Genomic DNA, 15,336 nt, shown 5'->3' on the forward strand with positions numbered 1-15,336 from the left:
ATATCCAACCCAAACCTCCCCTGGCGCAGCTTAAGACTGTGTCCTCCAGCCCTGTCGCTGGTTGCCCGGGAGAAGAGACTGACTTCACCTGGCTACACCCTCCTCTCAGGGAGTTGTAGTGAGCAGTAAGGTCACCCCTGAGCCTCATTTTCTCCAGGCTAAACAACCCCAGATCTCTCAGCCACTCTACACAGGGCTTGAGCTCCAGATAGGACATGCGCTCTTCCTTAGCATCCAGAACAGGGAAAAACGCGCAGCGTTGCATACGTCACTGGTGGATGAGAGACCTGCTGCTTGGTCAGAAATGTAACAAAATATCTCGATTAGCGTCCGCAGCACAGTTGCCTGACACCGAAGAGCTCTGAGACAGGTCACAGCAAGGGAGACAGGGCAAAAACCCCAACCCGCAGTTTCGAGCTCGGTGCCCTGCGGCCGGACCCCGCCAACGGCCGCCGACACCGATACCGGTGCCGGTGCCGCCGGGCAGGCGCAGCGCGGGCCGGGGCTGGGCGGGGAGCGGAGCGGAGCGCCGGCCCCGGCAGGGGCGGCCCCGCGGCCCCGCTGGGCGGGCGGGGCGCGGCGGCGGCGCACGTAGCCGTCCCAAGATGGCGGCCGCTCCGGACCGGGCTGCGAGGGCGGCGGCGGGGCCGGGGCCGGCGGGCGGGCGCTGAGCGGGGCGGCGGCGGCGGGGGCTGGCGGCGCTCGCCTCGCCTCCCCGCGGGGTGCGGGGTAGTTTTCCGCGCGGCCGCCAGGCTTCACCATGCTGCGGGGCTAGAGCCGCCGAGGCGCCGCCGCAGCGCAGCGGGGTAATAATGTTAACAGAGGTAAGAGCGCTGCCCGCGGCGTGCCGGAGCGCCGGGAGCGGCTCGCTGTCCGCCCGAGCGGGCAGCACTCAGTGCCGCGGCTCAGACCTCCGCCGGGGGCCCGAGTTGTCTCGGCGGCTGGCAGTCTCCCCCTTGGCCGCGGAGGGCGGAGGCGCCGGCCGGCTCGCCCCGGGCACCGCCGGGCCCCTGTTATCAGCCTCTCTCCTCTCCCGGCCGGGCGGGACGGGAGCGGGGCGTTCCGCCGTGCCCGCTCTGTGCGGCGGCTGGGCCCGGTCCCTGTTCCGCCGCGGTCCGCAGGCGGCCGGGCTGTGCTGCCCGGCGAGGGGCCGTGGGGCCGCGCCCCCGCGGCGGGCCCGTGTCTGGAGGAGCGGAGCGCACCTGGTGACGGGAAGCCCGCCTCGGCCCTGGGCCGCGCCGGGGAGATGCCCCCGCCTGGGCCCCGCACGCCCGCTCGGGCTTCAGCCCCTCTGGCCTCCTCCTCCGCGGTGGCTTCGTAAAAGCTCCGTGCTTGCTTTCTTCTTGGAGGGCTTAAGCCGAGCGATTCGGCTGTGCTTGCAGGAGTTTGTGTCAGTAGGTAATCCTTAGAAGTTGGCTGCCCCGGTTCACCTCTGCCTGATGGAGGGTTTCCGTCCCGAAGCAGCCCGGCAGCTCGGCTGTGAGGCAGGTATTTGAGGATCAGCGTGGGCTATAAATGTCTGCTGTGTCCAAAGGCATTCTAAAAGGGGGAATCTGGCAGTGCTGTCTGGCAGTGCTTTCCCGTTGCTGGAAATTAGACTTTACCCTGTATTCTGTTTTGTCTACAAAGAGCAATTGATTTTCTATTTTTAATATGTAAGCAAGGTATCCTGAGTGCAGATATTTCTCCATCACAATGACTGTGTTACCCATGTTTTATAATTTGACATTTTATTCTACAGTGGAGGTTATTCATCCAGAAGTGAGTTGTGTTAAAGCTTGCTTTCCAACACCTGAACATTTCAGCTCTGCTTTCCTGAATGATATTAAACAGTATCTTCCACGTTTCAATTTGCATCAGTTCAAAGTTTTAGGGCATTAAGAAAGCAGTTCTGTAGAGCCATGAGCTCTCAGATTTCCCCAGGAGGGTAAAATTTGCAGAATGAGTTAAACCTGTAAAAATATATGACCTAGTTTTGCATTGAGGGTATTTGGTGGGTGGTCAGGATTAATAAGCTGCATTGAAGAGAGTTGGTGAGTGTGATGCGTAAGCATTAGCCATAGTAATTTAGATTATTTTAAGGGTAGCATAGAACATTCTGGGTCGGTGCCTCCTACTGGACTGTTTGTTCCTTTTGATGGTGGCTGTGTGTGCCTATCCAAGACACTTTATATTGGAACTGAATTTTTTTTTTTTCTAACAGTGCTGAAATTGTGTGAATAGCAGTGTGAATGACACTTAATCCATTGGCTTTTTGAGGTAAAGCTTAGTGATTTTATGTGTTAAGACCAGTTATGACACTTACCCTTGGTGTCAGGAGGAGAGGGTTCTGATGTTCCCTACTTCTAGTTCCTGTACATAAATAGACAAGATGCTTCAAGGTAAAGTATTCCAGCCTTGGTCTCTGCCAAGCAGAGGAATTTAAATTTTAAGGGAGTCTAGCAAAAATGCAGGCTTTGCCTGCCTGAAAAGCAGTTGTGGGGAGTTCTTCAGGTAGTCAGACAGCTCTAGGCTGTCAGTAGTACCCACCTAAGGTGAGCTGGAGGAGTCCTTTCCCGGTGCACTTTTCTGGGTATTCCGATGGTGACAACACCCTGGGGAAACCGCACACAGTCGCACCCATGAACCCTTACCACACTTTGGAGGAATATGCAGACTGTTTCAAGTCTACTGATAGATGCTTTCTTTATATATGAAAATTGAGATTGACTGTATGGTGAACTGGCATTAGAAGCAAAAACTGCACTAGTTTTTGGTGCTTGATATTTGTGGACTTTTCAAGTTTGCTACTGTCTAGAATGGCCAAGATCACTGTAATTTTTTTTTAGCCATTAAAAATTTAGATCAATTTCCCCCACTATAACTGGTAGTTTTATAACTTAAGAATGTAGAAAATATTTTTTCTTAAATATGTTTAAGCATGAAAGAAAAGCAGATCAGGTTTTACATGTATTGTAATCATGCAGTTAAAACATAACGTTGAGTTTCTCAAGGTCAGTTTCCTACATCCTTTGACTGTATCCATATTGCAGACCCCAGCAGATTCATTTCAGTTTTGTGTGAATGCAGTTAAGATTAGGACTTTGTAATCAGTAATTTCAGGGGAAGATCACACTTCCTGTCAGGAAAAAATACTCTGTGTGTTTTTTATTTGACCCTTTCTGCCTGTCTTATTTTAGTTGCATTCAAAACCCATGCTGTTGGATGCCAAGCACATACATTTATTTACCTAGCTAGCAAATGCCATTTCCAAATTTTTCACCGTAAAACTTATTTCTGCAGTAGTGTCAAATACATTCTGTTGGCATGTATTCAGAGTCCTGCTGTGATGATCATTTCCCTAGTCTGTCGTGTTGGCCATTCTGTGCCTTTTCACTTGTTCCCCTTTTCTTGTTCATCGGATCTCTCGTCTGCTTTTCAGGCCGGTGTGGCCTGTCCCCGTGTGACTTACTGTCTGATCGCTTTCTCATCTGGCGAGGCCATGATGGACACGAGTTGCAGTGGTCTTTCTCTTGTCTTTTTGGAAAGCTGGCTTCATCATGCTCGCCTCTTGTGCGGTGGCAACCGCACTGCACTGGCTGCGGGGAAGCAGTTGGTGTTTTACAGCTCTGGCTCTTGGTGGTCAGTAGTGTCTTAAATTCTGATGGAACAAACATTCAGTAGGATTTTGACTTAGTTTTAGATGTTTTAGAAGTTTTAGATGTCTTTAAAACTGATGGCCTGTGCTGCCTACATTTGCAGCCTGTGTTAGCTCTGGAGAAGGCATTTTATCTCAACTGAGAAGTAGATTCCTTTTACTTTTCTCCAGCCACTCATTAAACTGCTTTGAGATGCTTAGGGAGGACTTCCTTCAGAATTTATCAGCAGCTAAATTTTTGACAACTTAATTCTCAGCAAGAGTAACTTGTTGCAGTACTAGTGACAGTTGAGAAGATTTTTGAAATTTGACAAAGTAGGAAAACTTTTTTTCTTACTGACAACTGAAAATGAGCCATACTAAATGAGCTCTGATGTGTTGGTATTTCTTACTGCAACAAGTCAAGATAATTTACTAACTACATGCAATATTTCCATTAAACAATCCACATTTTGTTTATAAGAGAGGTTTAACAACCTTTTTTCTTGTTTTTGGTTAAATTTTGGTAACTACTAGCCGTTGAGAACGGTTTCTGAGCAAAACTAAGCAAATTAGCCTGTTTTTTAAGAATAAAGGTTGACTGAGCAGCTTGTTTTAACTTGCTCTAGAATAATAGTGAATTAGCCTTCCTGCAACAGTAGCACATTGTAAAGTATATTAGGACAGCTCTGAAAGATGCAGAACACAGTTAACTGCTTGATGTACTGTAGCATTAACTTCTTCTGTTCCTTGATACATGGCAGTGGCAGATTGCTCTGGTGCTTTATGTATCTGAACTATGTTCTGCTGGAAGCACCATTTTCAAATGTGTAGACATTTACCAGGGTGCTGAAATAAATTAATTTCTGTCCTTTTGTGAAACTTGTGTGCTGGGACTTTCTTTAGTGCCAGTGTTTTGCTAGATGAGATCTAGCTGGAGCATTAGTTACAAGCCCTTGGGAGGAAAAAAGCCTCTTTCTCCTTTAGTATTTTCTGTCAATGAGGTTTCCCGTACTGCTGGTTTGTGTTGTGTCCCTAATTGTTCCTATTACAGCTCTTTTAATAACTCCATATTTTATGAAGTATCAGTTAAAAGTATGTGAGAAATGCTAAAATTAAGAAAACTAACCTTTTACAAAGAACAGTTATCATGTATTCCTAAGTACTTGTTTTTAAATATTTTGCTGGCTACTAGTAAAACGTAGTGTCTAAACACTCAGGACTATTCTTAGAGTGTACAGTTGGGCCTAAACTGCTGAGACTGAATGCAGAGTTCTGCATCAACTCTAAAATATCAGTCTGGACCATTCCCCAAAACAGTGTGTAAAAAGAAAAGCATGAAGTTCCCTACTTCAACAAAAATAGTAATAGCTTGTCTGGTTAGATAGCTAAAGGAGCTCCACATGATGGTTTCCTCAGTCTGGTTGCACTCTAAGGAATTATCTCTTTTTTAAATATGTTTGTTGTCTTCTCCCCACCCTTACAAACATGACAAAGCATGTTTTCTTTGAACTAGCATTGAGAGAATTTCTATTATTAGAAAAGAGAAGTCATTGGTATTATATCTTAAGTTATTTGCAACACTGGAGGAATTAATATTTAGAAGTCCCACTAGCAGTTTTCCCCATTGCTTGGTTGAGAATACCAGGGCTCAAATGATAGCAAAATCGGTTGCAGTTGGCACTTGCAGTTATGTGAGCAAGAAGCTTCAAGAAGTACAAGGCATTGTAGTCTTGGGCCCAAATGCTTGCTCTTATGCCCCTACCATGTGATGTCTGATTTCTGAACTAATAAAATGAGGCATTATTTCATGATGTAAACATATTGACAAGTTTTAATAAGAGCACTCTAACCTTGTTTACATAATTTCTGTGGAATCACACCTTAAAATGATGATGGCATGATTGTGATTTACAAGTATGGGGTGAAATGGGTGTTTCTTTTTATTGTGAGTAAGCATAGATTATAGGTATGTTCAACTAGGGAAACTCCTTTTATAAATGCCTTTTGTTTTGGACAGGTCAATTCCTACGCTGTCACAAGTTTGGGAGGACCTGTTAAAGATTATTATTGCTCTGAAATGGGAGTAGCTGTAAAATCCTCAGAGGGTGGAGATGGATTTCTGAAGAAGTTGCAATGTTGATTGACTTTGTGTTCTGTGTGGAATGGGATGTGATCTCGGTGTTGCAGTTAAAATAGTGTGAGCCAAATTTATAGCTGTATTCTAACATTGACATTTTACAGACATTTAAAAAGCCCCACAAATTTTTAACTGGTTTTTTTCAAGTGGGATGCCATGAAAAATCTGGGATTTCCCAGGATGGAATACAGAATTTGACCATGGTGGTTAATGCAGGAGTTTATTTTGAAGCTGTTTTACCAGCGACACTGAAATTTTTTCAGTCCTGCTGTTTTGCCTATTTTCTCGGACAGTGAGCACAAGACTAATTTGATTTGAACCTCACCAGTTTGTCAGTCCACCAGTTGCCAGCAGAAGGAGATAAAATCATCTCTGTTGGCTTGCATTCCATTAAATCTTTTCATGCATCAAATGGCCTGTATGATGTCCTTTCTGCAACTTCACTTGGAAGGATTTTGTGATAATCAGAAATACTAAATTTCAAGAACTTTTTCTTTATTTCACAGGTGGAAATAGCACTGTGTTTATTCATGTGAGGGCTAATATGGCCTAATTAAAAGTTCACAGGTACCATTGTTGTCTGAAATGCTTAATTCAGGATCCCATTGTGGTTGGAGTTTTGAGTAGGAGGATGAGTTTTGCACACATTTTCTTTCCAAGAATGCTCGTAAGTTTGGAAATGTACTTTGAAGGATATTAACTGCTTAAATGCACTTGTGCTTTTGTTACAGTGTTGGGTTTTTTTTTAATGTCTGTTCCTTTGCCTTTCTTCCCTTAATCTCATGCTTCTTGGAGGAACGGGGTGATCCCAGTTCTATTTTAATCAAATCTGTTTGTGTCAGAATATTTTTATTTCAGAAATGTCACTATTGTAAGACCATGTATTCTTGTTCTTCAGTATATTTTTGCAATTCTAAGGAATGAGTACTCAGCCCTTCTGGTTGTGCCTCTAAGGCAGTGCAGGTTAGCCTATCTGTTGTGATGTAAGGGAGTGAACTTGAGCCGGAAGTTTGAGTTGCTACATATCCTGTAGGACACCCTGCATTTCTACTCTTCCAGCGCTGTTAGACAAGGCCAAGTAGAAAATAATCTAGAATTGCAACATTCTTGCAGCAGCTGTCCAGCTGATTTTGAAACAGTGCCTCAGACTTGGGATGGTTTCTCACCTGCCTCTTAATTGGTACGGAAAGCAGTGGGGAATGAAAGTGTATGGTGTTCCCAGTCACCCCTTATTCAGGATTTGGCATTCCAGACTGCATGGATGAGTTGAAGATCTGGTGATGTACATACCGTGGGAAACAAGTGTCCAACCTGTGTTACTGCAGAAAGAGTGATTGGTTTAAAGTCTTGCTGATTGTCAGAATGGTCTTGGAATTGTCTGACTTGGAGAGAAATGAGGGAGCCTTGCTTGTTGCCATGCTGCTGTTGTAACAACAGCTGCTGCAGGCTGAGATATCTCTGAGGCTTGAGTGTTTTCTCCTGTGTGAGGCCCACTTAAACCTTTACACTCCATGTCCATTATAATAAATCAAAACTTTGTTTAGGTTGGTTTTCCCCAAAGGTTGTGGTGTTTCATACCATTGTATCAGCTTACTTCTCTGAAGCATATGTAGTGATTTTTTGTGATAGCTTGAAAATAGTAGGATCAGTAAAAATGATAAGTATTCCTTATTCACTGAAGGAACTATTTGTGCTTGAAATCGCATCTGTGTTTTACTGTATGATTTTTATTTTTTTTCTAAAAATCCATGCAAGTGGTTGTGGTTCCATTCTCTTCCCACCCACCCCCCACCAATGTATCTTGGTGTATTTGTTACTGATAGACATCTTAATTTTTCATGAAGCCTATTGGGGATTTAGGTATCCAACCTCTTTTAACATACTTGGAAGAAAAATACCTTTTTTTATTGTTTATATACTCAAATTAATATTTCTGATCACAATGCTAGCAAATGTAAATTTCATTAACTTTGTAAAGTAAAATCATATACTATGGAAGTCTTAAGTCTTGTGATTTAATGCCTGAATTACAAATTTAATTTGATGGTACATATAATGAAGTGGTAATTACTTTTTATGCTTGTTTATTTATTTTGTAAAATTTAAAAATTCTTGTCGAGAATGAATTGTTTTATGTGAATATAATTGTTGTCATTTTGATAAGAAGTTATTTATTTACAACATTAGGCTAGGACAGTAAGGTTTTATCTAAAATTTTCATGCTAAACAAAGTTTTTCTTTTCACAGTCAGCAGTTTTTCTAAATTGAATAGTGTGCAGTAGGTAGGTGTGTTAAAAATAATTTGTTCTTACTTTGTGTATACAAGCACTTTAGTACTGGTACTTTGCTTTATGGTCTTACAACTATGTAGTTCATTGTTTCTTTTGTGCTTTATGCTTGACTTGAATGTGTGCTTAAAACTTTGAAATAAGTTTTATATTTATTTCTTTATGTTGTTTTTTAAGGTCTGGACTTTAAATGGTACTGGTCTTCTGTCTTTCAGTTGGCAGTTGTCCTACTGCAGCTTCTTAAAAATTCTTATGAAGATTATGAATTAGCAGTAGAGAGACCAACAAGGAACAATATTTCTATGAATGTTTCTAAGATCTTCCATTACTTTATTGGATATTTTCCTTTATTGAATTCTCCAATTAATGATGGTTGGCTGTTGCCTATCACTGTTTCTTTTAATTGTGCTTTATTTTACTGGCACCTTTTTTGTTTGAAATATTTTTTCTATTTTAACAATCTCAATATAACATGATGCTTGCTGTCTTCTTAATTTTTCTCTCTAGATTTCTAGATAATTGCCCATAACTCCTATTTCCCTTATTCTCTATTTTTTGATGCATTATGCCAAATGTTTTTTTGTTTTCCAGTGATCAAAGTAGCTGCATTGTGCTGTGTGGAGTTATGTACCTGGGTTGGTCTATGAATACTTCCACCTTGCTGTCTGTGTAGTTCTTATTTTCTTCGTTCTTTGTTTCTCTCATGTGTTGCCCTCCCCTTTATTGTTATTTTCTTTATGTAGTTACCTTTGTTTTCCTGCTGCAGTCACTGGGATGGCCATGTATTTTCCTTTAGATGTCCTTCATGCACAAAGGCTTTAGGATGCTAGGAGTGCCATTTCATGTTTGGCTTCACTGGGTGTAGCTTGGGTGCTACTAAAGAGGTTTTTCTCCCCTCCACCAGACACAAGCTGGTCTGACTGCTTCTTGTTTCAGGTCTAGCAGCTAAGTAGCAACCGCATGAAGAATTCTTTTGCCTTGGTGAATGAGTCTTGTGGAGGGATATGAGGGTGGGAACACAGGATAAGTTGCCAGATCAACAGCTGCATGGTTTGGTGCTAGGGAAGTGCATAGTGCTATTCTGCGTTTCCTTCCGCGTAGATCTAAACCAAGTCAATATCCAAAATAATTCCTGTACTTTGGAAAGCAGGGAATGTCACTATTCCCTCAGTGACTTCTGAATGCATCACTGCTTCCAGAAGAAGTTATGAGTAAGGTTTGTTAGCTCCAGTTAGGTTTCTTTTTTTTGTTCTTGGCCATGTGGCAATAATTGAAGTTTTCAGATATCTTCTCTAAACTTGCCCTGGGAGCTGGATACTCAAATGACTCAATTAGTTTAATCTATAATAAGTTTCAGTCTATAATCTTGAAGTGGGAAGAGTTGATGCACCATTTCTATGGTTTCCTTCCTCTCCGAATTCATTGAAATTTGTTGGAAATATTCCATGCCCTGATGTTTGAGAATGAAGTGTTTCAGCAAGTTCATGGAACTGTCCCTTTATGTAAATGCTATTTGTAGATATTCACATTGCTTTCCCTCTTCTGTTTCTTAATGGGAGAGGTAGTATGTGAACCTGGAGATATCCAGAAAATAGTTGAGGTGCTGATTCTGGGCCCAGATTTAGTATGAGGAAGAAGATGACTACTTGAGGCTAAAAGATTAATTTAGGATACTCAACAGGCTCTTTGCTTTCATAGAGAGGCCAGATGGACAGAGGTTATAGAGCAGTGTCTTGGAAGAAGCTGTAGGAGGCTCCACGCTAGTTACACTTACCTGCAGCGCTGTCAGCAGTGTTCTGTAGCAAACCACTTGATAAAACTTGTGGAGTTTCTCAGGGTTGTGTGGGCAGCAGACAGCAGTTTTCTCAGTAACAGTATTAGGGAAAAGGCAAAAGTGCAGAGAACTGTGAAAGAGATGCACAGAGTGAGCAAGCCTTCCCAAATGCCTTCCCCAAACATCTCTGGAAAGCAAGTGGGTAAAGCACACAGGCAATAAGGACTGTAAGAGGTTTTGGGAAAAGGGGATATTAAATACATGAAGGGGAAAGATTTGATTTGTTTCTGTTGCATTCCTGTTACGTTTGTTCCATTGGAAAAAGACAATAATATTTAAATAATTTCCCCCCCTGTTAAGTAAGGGCTTTTTTTGCTGATTAGAAGCAAAATCAGAGTGCTGATTTTTTGTGTTGGCACTGTCCATTCTGTGAAGGTAGGCATCAGCTGCTTATTAAAGAAGTTGCAGATTTTTTTGTATATTGTGCAGTATTGAAAAACTTGGTGACACTGAACTAATCTCTTTCTCTTGCTTTATTTTGTGCAACTGGATGATGTTATTCTGTCCAGAAAAACAGTTGCAAGGAACAGGAAGTTTTTAGGCTTACTCTAGCTTTGTAAAGGTTTGTGTCATTTTGTATAACAGCTGTTTCCATGGTTATTTTGTCTTAACCCAGTAAGCATGCTTCATATGAAATTTGGCCTTGTTGGAGTTCAGATGTACTCTCAGAGACCACTGGGAATTTGTAGTGAAATAGTGGTTTTATCAGAGTTTCTGTATTTAGTAACTGGAGAAAACCTGTGGTACTCAAAGAACTGCATAAAATTTAAACTTTGGAAGAAAACAGTGGAGTAACATTACAGTCTCCAGAGGAAGGTGCTAGTATTTTGTCAGTGGTTTTAAGTTTCTTTAAAACGTACTATATTTGCAGTTTGGGATCCTACTTATTATTTGTGTACTGACAGCAACTTCTTTGTGGTGCATACTCTGATCTTTGGAGTTTTTATATCCATTTCATTTTCCAGTTTGTTAATTATAATACTGATTAAAAAGCACTACATAGTTTTAAAAACTATTGTGGAACTATCAGTGCATTTTAGACAAGAAATTAGATATAGCGAAGGGTTGACCATTGCAAGCAGGAGTCCAAACTGAAACTGGTTCATGCTGCTGGCACTGGTTGAGGTCTTGGAACTAAAAGAACAAAAAAAATCTGCCAAAATATTAAAATCAGTGAATACAGTGTTGGTAGCTGTTTCTTCAGAATCTGGTGTTTTGGCAGCAGATGCCCTTTATTACTTTGGTGGTAGGTGTGTAGAGACTACGACTCTTGTTTATTTTTGAAGACAAAGGTGAGCACCAGAGAGAGGAGGAGGGGAGTAATACTTTTAAAAATTGTGTTACTTCTCAGTCACATAAAAGAGGGTCAGAATGTTAATTGGGAGCACCAACAAGCTTTCTAAATCTACCCTTCTCTTGGTGGCAAGTGTCACCAGTGGCTTCATAATATGGATATATTTTGTTTCAGCACAAAATCCTTTGTGGTGGAATTGGATATTGTACATTGGTTTCCAGATTGATTTGGATTTTAATGGGAAGGCCAAAACTGGACACAGGACTCCAGGGGTGTCCAAATGGAGAGAAAGATTCACTTTGCTGTCTCTGCTGGTGGCACTTCTGTTGATAGAGAGTAGAATACTGTTGGCCACCTTTGCTGGAAAGGCACACTACTGGCTCGGATTCACCTTACAGCCCACCTCGGGGTCCCTTTCTGCAGAGCTGCTTCCTAGAGAGTGGGCCCCAGACAGTATTGTGGCCCAGGGTTAGTCCACCCCAGATGCAAACTTCTGCTTGTTTTTGTTGAACTTGATGAGGTTCCCGTTTTTCCAGCCTGTTGATACACCTCAGAACCCTCCAGTGTAATGAGCGCTCACCCCACTTGAGGGTTCTGTGCACACTGAGAGTTCACTGTATCATATCACCCACATTGCTAAGGCATCATTGGTCCCATATTGATCCTTGAAGGTTTCCACCTAGTTACTGGCTGCACACTGAACTCTGTACCGCTAGTCACATCTTTGCATCCAGCATTTTTTCACTTACGTTTTAATCTACTCATCCAGCCCATACCTCACCAATTTAGTGATAAGGAAGCTGTGGGATGTTGTGCTAAAGGCAAAGTGCACATCATCTAAGGCCCTGCCCTTGTCCTCAGTATCACTCACCTCACTGTAGAAAGCAGCTGGGTTGCTCAGACACGATTTGCACTTGGTAAATCTCTTGGTTGCTCACAACCTTCTTAGAGACTGAGGTGATTCTGACTGGCATGTATTTTTCCTTCCTCCCTGGCCTGGACCTTCTCTCCTGTTGATGCTCTTCTGCTGCCAATACAGTCTGAATAATCATTTATGTTGGCTTCTGTTAAGCTTTGTGGTTTTGGATTCCATGATAGCAATTACAGTACTGCCTTTAGTCAAGGTGGCCTTTGACATTACAGTTATTGCCTACAGCTTTTCTCCTCCTTTTTAATAAATTAGGAAAAAGAGGAAAAACTTTTTTCAGGGGTTGTAAAAAGGGTAGGGATGTTTTAACCACATTATTTCATTTACCAAAATAATACTACAAACATAGATGGCATTACTGTATTTAGAGACAACAGCCTTGATCACTTGGGACAATATGAAAATTAATTTTTAGTCTTGTTCAGTCTGTTACTGGAGAACTTCTTCTGGCAATTATGATATATAATATGAAATAGCTTCTTCCACTTGTATTCTTTCACATTTGTAACCCAACTTAATAAGGCAAGTAGAGTCAATCTTTATATTTAGTACAGTCCTTGATAAAAATATTCTGAAGTTACGTTTTTAGCATAGTATTTTTAAAGTAACTTTTTCATCTAGATGAGGAATGTTGCTTATTTGGAATCTATTAGATTGAACGTACTATTCAAAGAATAAAAACCCCACAGTAAACCACTATATTGCATCCAAAGCAGTTGCATCTTACATTTAGTGGGATAATGCTGAAAATTGTGATGCAAGTAGCAAATAGCAACATAATATTAGCAGTGGATTAAAGAACTAAACAAAACTCTTGGATGACTAATTTTATAGGCTGAAGAAGCCAGAGTGCTAAAAGGTTGATCAGAATTAATGACTAAATCTTTCTGCAGTAAATTTAAGTACTGGATTTTGTGTGTATATATATAATATTTATGTATATGTGAAATATGTATGAACACATATAATAAATTTAACTCTCAGTAAAAAAAAAATCACACTCCTGCAGATATATATTGAAACATATGGTTTATCAGTCTGTTTAGAAGAAACTACTGGTTTTAAGGAATTTGCTTGAAAACAATTATTTGCTTATGGCTGCTTTCAAGCAAGTCCTCAAGTGGTAGAACAAAAATCTTAGTATTTTTGTCAGTATAAAATTTGAAGGTGTTGTCTGCTGTTTACATGTGATGAGTTGTTTAGGAAAAAGCAAAAAAATAAAGCTCAATAACTGCTGTTGCAGTGTGCAGTTCCAAAATGTTCAAAATTTTATATAATTTATCTTATTTTATACCTCATGTCTCTGACACGTCTGTATTTGCAAAAACTTTGCACTTTCACTTAGTTTCACTTTTTGTTGTAGTGGGGTTGTTGTTTGAAGTTAGCGAGATTTTCCAAAGCAGATACTGTATCTTTGTGCATCTTTTTTATATTTATTCTTTTTTTTAAGCTGATTCTATCAATTCAAGATTGCACAAACTGTTTTGCACACAACCACTGCTGTGAAATTGTGTGGTATCTCCATAGGAAAAAAAATGGATTTATTTTAAGAAAAGTAGTCATTGTTCATCAGACCGCTTATAACCCATCTTTTACCATGTTGTCCTCCCTGTAAAGATCATAGACAATAATGATTTGCCTTTGAACAGAAGACTCTGTCCAAAATAATGTTTATATAAATAATCTCTGTATAAATTTTTTTTGTAATGGTATAAATTGGGGAAGTGTAACGGAGATTTAAGTTCCAGGAATAGGCAGATGCTTATTGCTTGGCAAAAGGGATGCTTAGTTGAAGTTACCACTATGACAGAAGAACAGCATAGAACTAAAGAGATTTCTTCTCTACTTCCCAAAACCACAGCTCTCTAGGTATGAAGAAACCTTTCTAAAAACGTGTCCCAAGCAACTGTTTCTGTAGTATCCGTGAGCTCTGCCTACACGTTTTTATTAGAAACACAGAGAGATGACCACTAGATCTGATTCTTGTGGGGAGAGACTCATTTAATGCATACAGATAAATACTAGGAGCTGGAGTGGTAGAAATTGTTCTCAAAGCAAAGCTCATGATTCTTCAAGTTCATTCAGTGGAATCAGGTTTCTTTAGCAGTGAAAAAAGAAAAAAATGTTGAAAAGAACGTTTAGATAACTCCTTGCTGCCGGAAAATAAAAAGCTTAAGATGCTACTTGAGCAGTAGTCAAAAATGAAATAACAGTTTCTTGACCTAGAGCATGTGACCTCATTATTTTAGCTATATAGGCGAACAGACCTTTTTTTTCACCTGCTAAGGATTCTGGGGGCTTCCCCCTCTGTCCACTTTGCCACTATTTTGCACCAGAAGAACTTGAAATAGATGTAATCTGTTTATCCAGAGGCTGAATGTAGAGCAGTCTAGATTATCTCATTGGCTTGAATTCAAGATAGAGGGATTATTTTATTCTCTCACTGTAGATCACCTTAGGCAATCCTGAAGCCTGGCCCTGTTTCAATCACCTAAGGTGATCCAAGATGCTTTTATCTTTTTGTCTTGCTTTCTGTCCAAATAAATAAATTAGCTTGGATACAAGTCAATATGTATTGTTACAAAGGAAAAAGATCACTTTCTTGGATTTTGTATTAAAGATGAGTTTGATTATGTCACTTTCATATTCAAGAAAGTAGCAGAAAGTGGGACTTGCCTCTTTTATTTCTCATTGCTATCCAAGATGCTCAAGTGCCTCTTTTAAATTTGACCGAAATTTCATATCCTTTAAGTAGAACATGATTCAGACTGGATTTTAATGCAAGCATGTTATCAGAAAGAGTGTGCATCTGTGAAGGTGGCCTCTTTGTTTTTCATAGCAAGATAAGTACTTGGGCGATTCAAGAAAAGGTTACATGAAATGAAGCTTTCTGTCCGTTGATGATAGTTTTGCTATATAATAAAGTAGCTGTTAGCACTGGAAATAAAGGTTAATAAAATGAAGGTCAGTTTAAAATTAAACATTTCACTTCCTAATCTCATGTAATGATCAGCAATGGTGGCAAAGCAAGTGTGAGAGAGGAAGAAAAATAATCTTGACTCTTGACTCCAGGCTGAATTTTACTCTGTTTACTTGAGAAGAAAGTTTGACATTGGAAATATTTACCATTTCTTATAGAACTGTAAGTGATAATCACAAAAACGGTCTTTTTCTTGCAAAAACCCCAGTTGTATCAAAATATGGAACTTCTTAATTTTTAATTATATTACAGATTG

The 15,336-nt window shown here is 40.6% G+C and overlaps 1 protein-coding gene across 8 annotated transcripts in view; it reads left to right on the forward strand.

The window, feature by feature from the left end:
• The first annotated feature begins 549 nt into the window (after positions 1–549).
• Positions 550–15,336, forward strand: part of SNX13 (sorting nexin 13) — a 67,332-nt gene continuing 52,545 nt past the window's right edge. For 3 of the 8 annotated variants that reach the window (XM_032110407.1, XM_032110400.1, XM_032110393.1), the window contains exon 1: positions 1,399–1,484. In XM_032110407.1, the coding sequence (XP_031966298.1) occupies positions 1,440–1,484 (45 nt within the window). In that variant the 5' untranslated portion in view covers positions 1,399–1,439. Of the gene's footprint in view, positions 825–1,395; positions 1,485–15,336 lie in introns of those variants that run through there. The other 5 variants (XM_032110389.1, XM_032110382.1, XM_032110413.1 and 2 more) reach the window with 5 other exon arrangements.

Source organism: Corvus moneduloides, chromosome 1 (assembly GCF_009650955.1).
Source record: "Corvus moneduloides isolate bCorMon1 chromosome 1, bCorMon1.pri, whole genome shotgun sequence".
Taxonomy (NCBI): domain Eukaryota; kingdom Metazoa; phylum Chordata; class Aves; order Passeriformes; family Corvidae; genus Corvus; species Corvus moneduloides.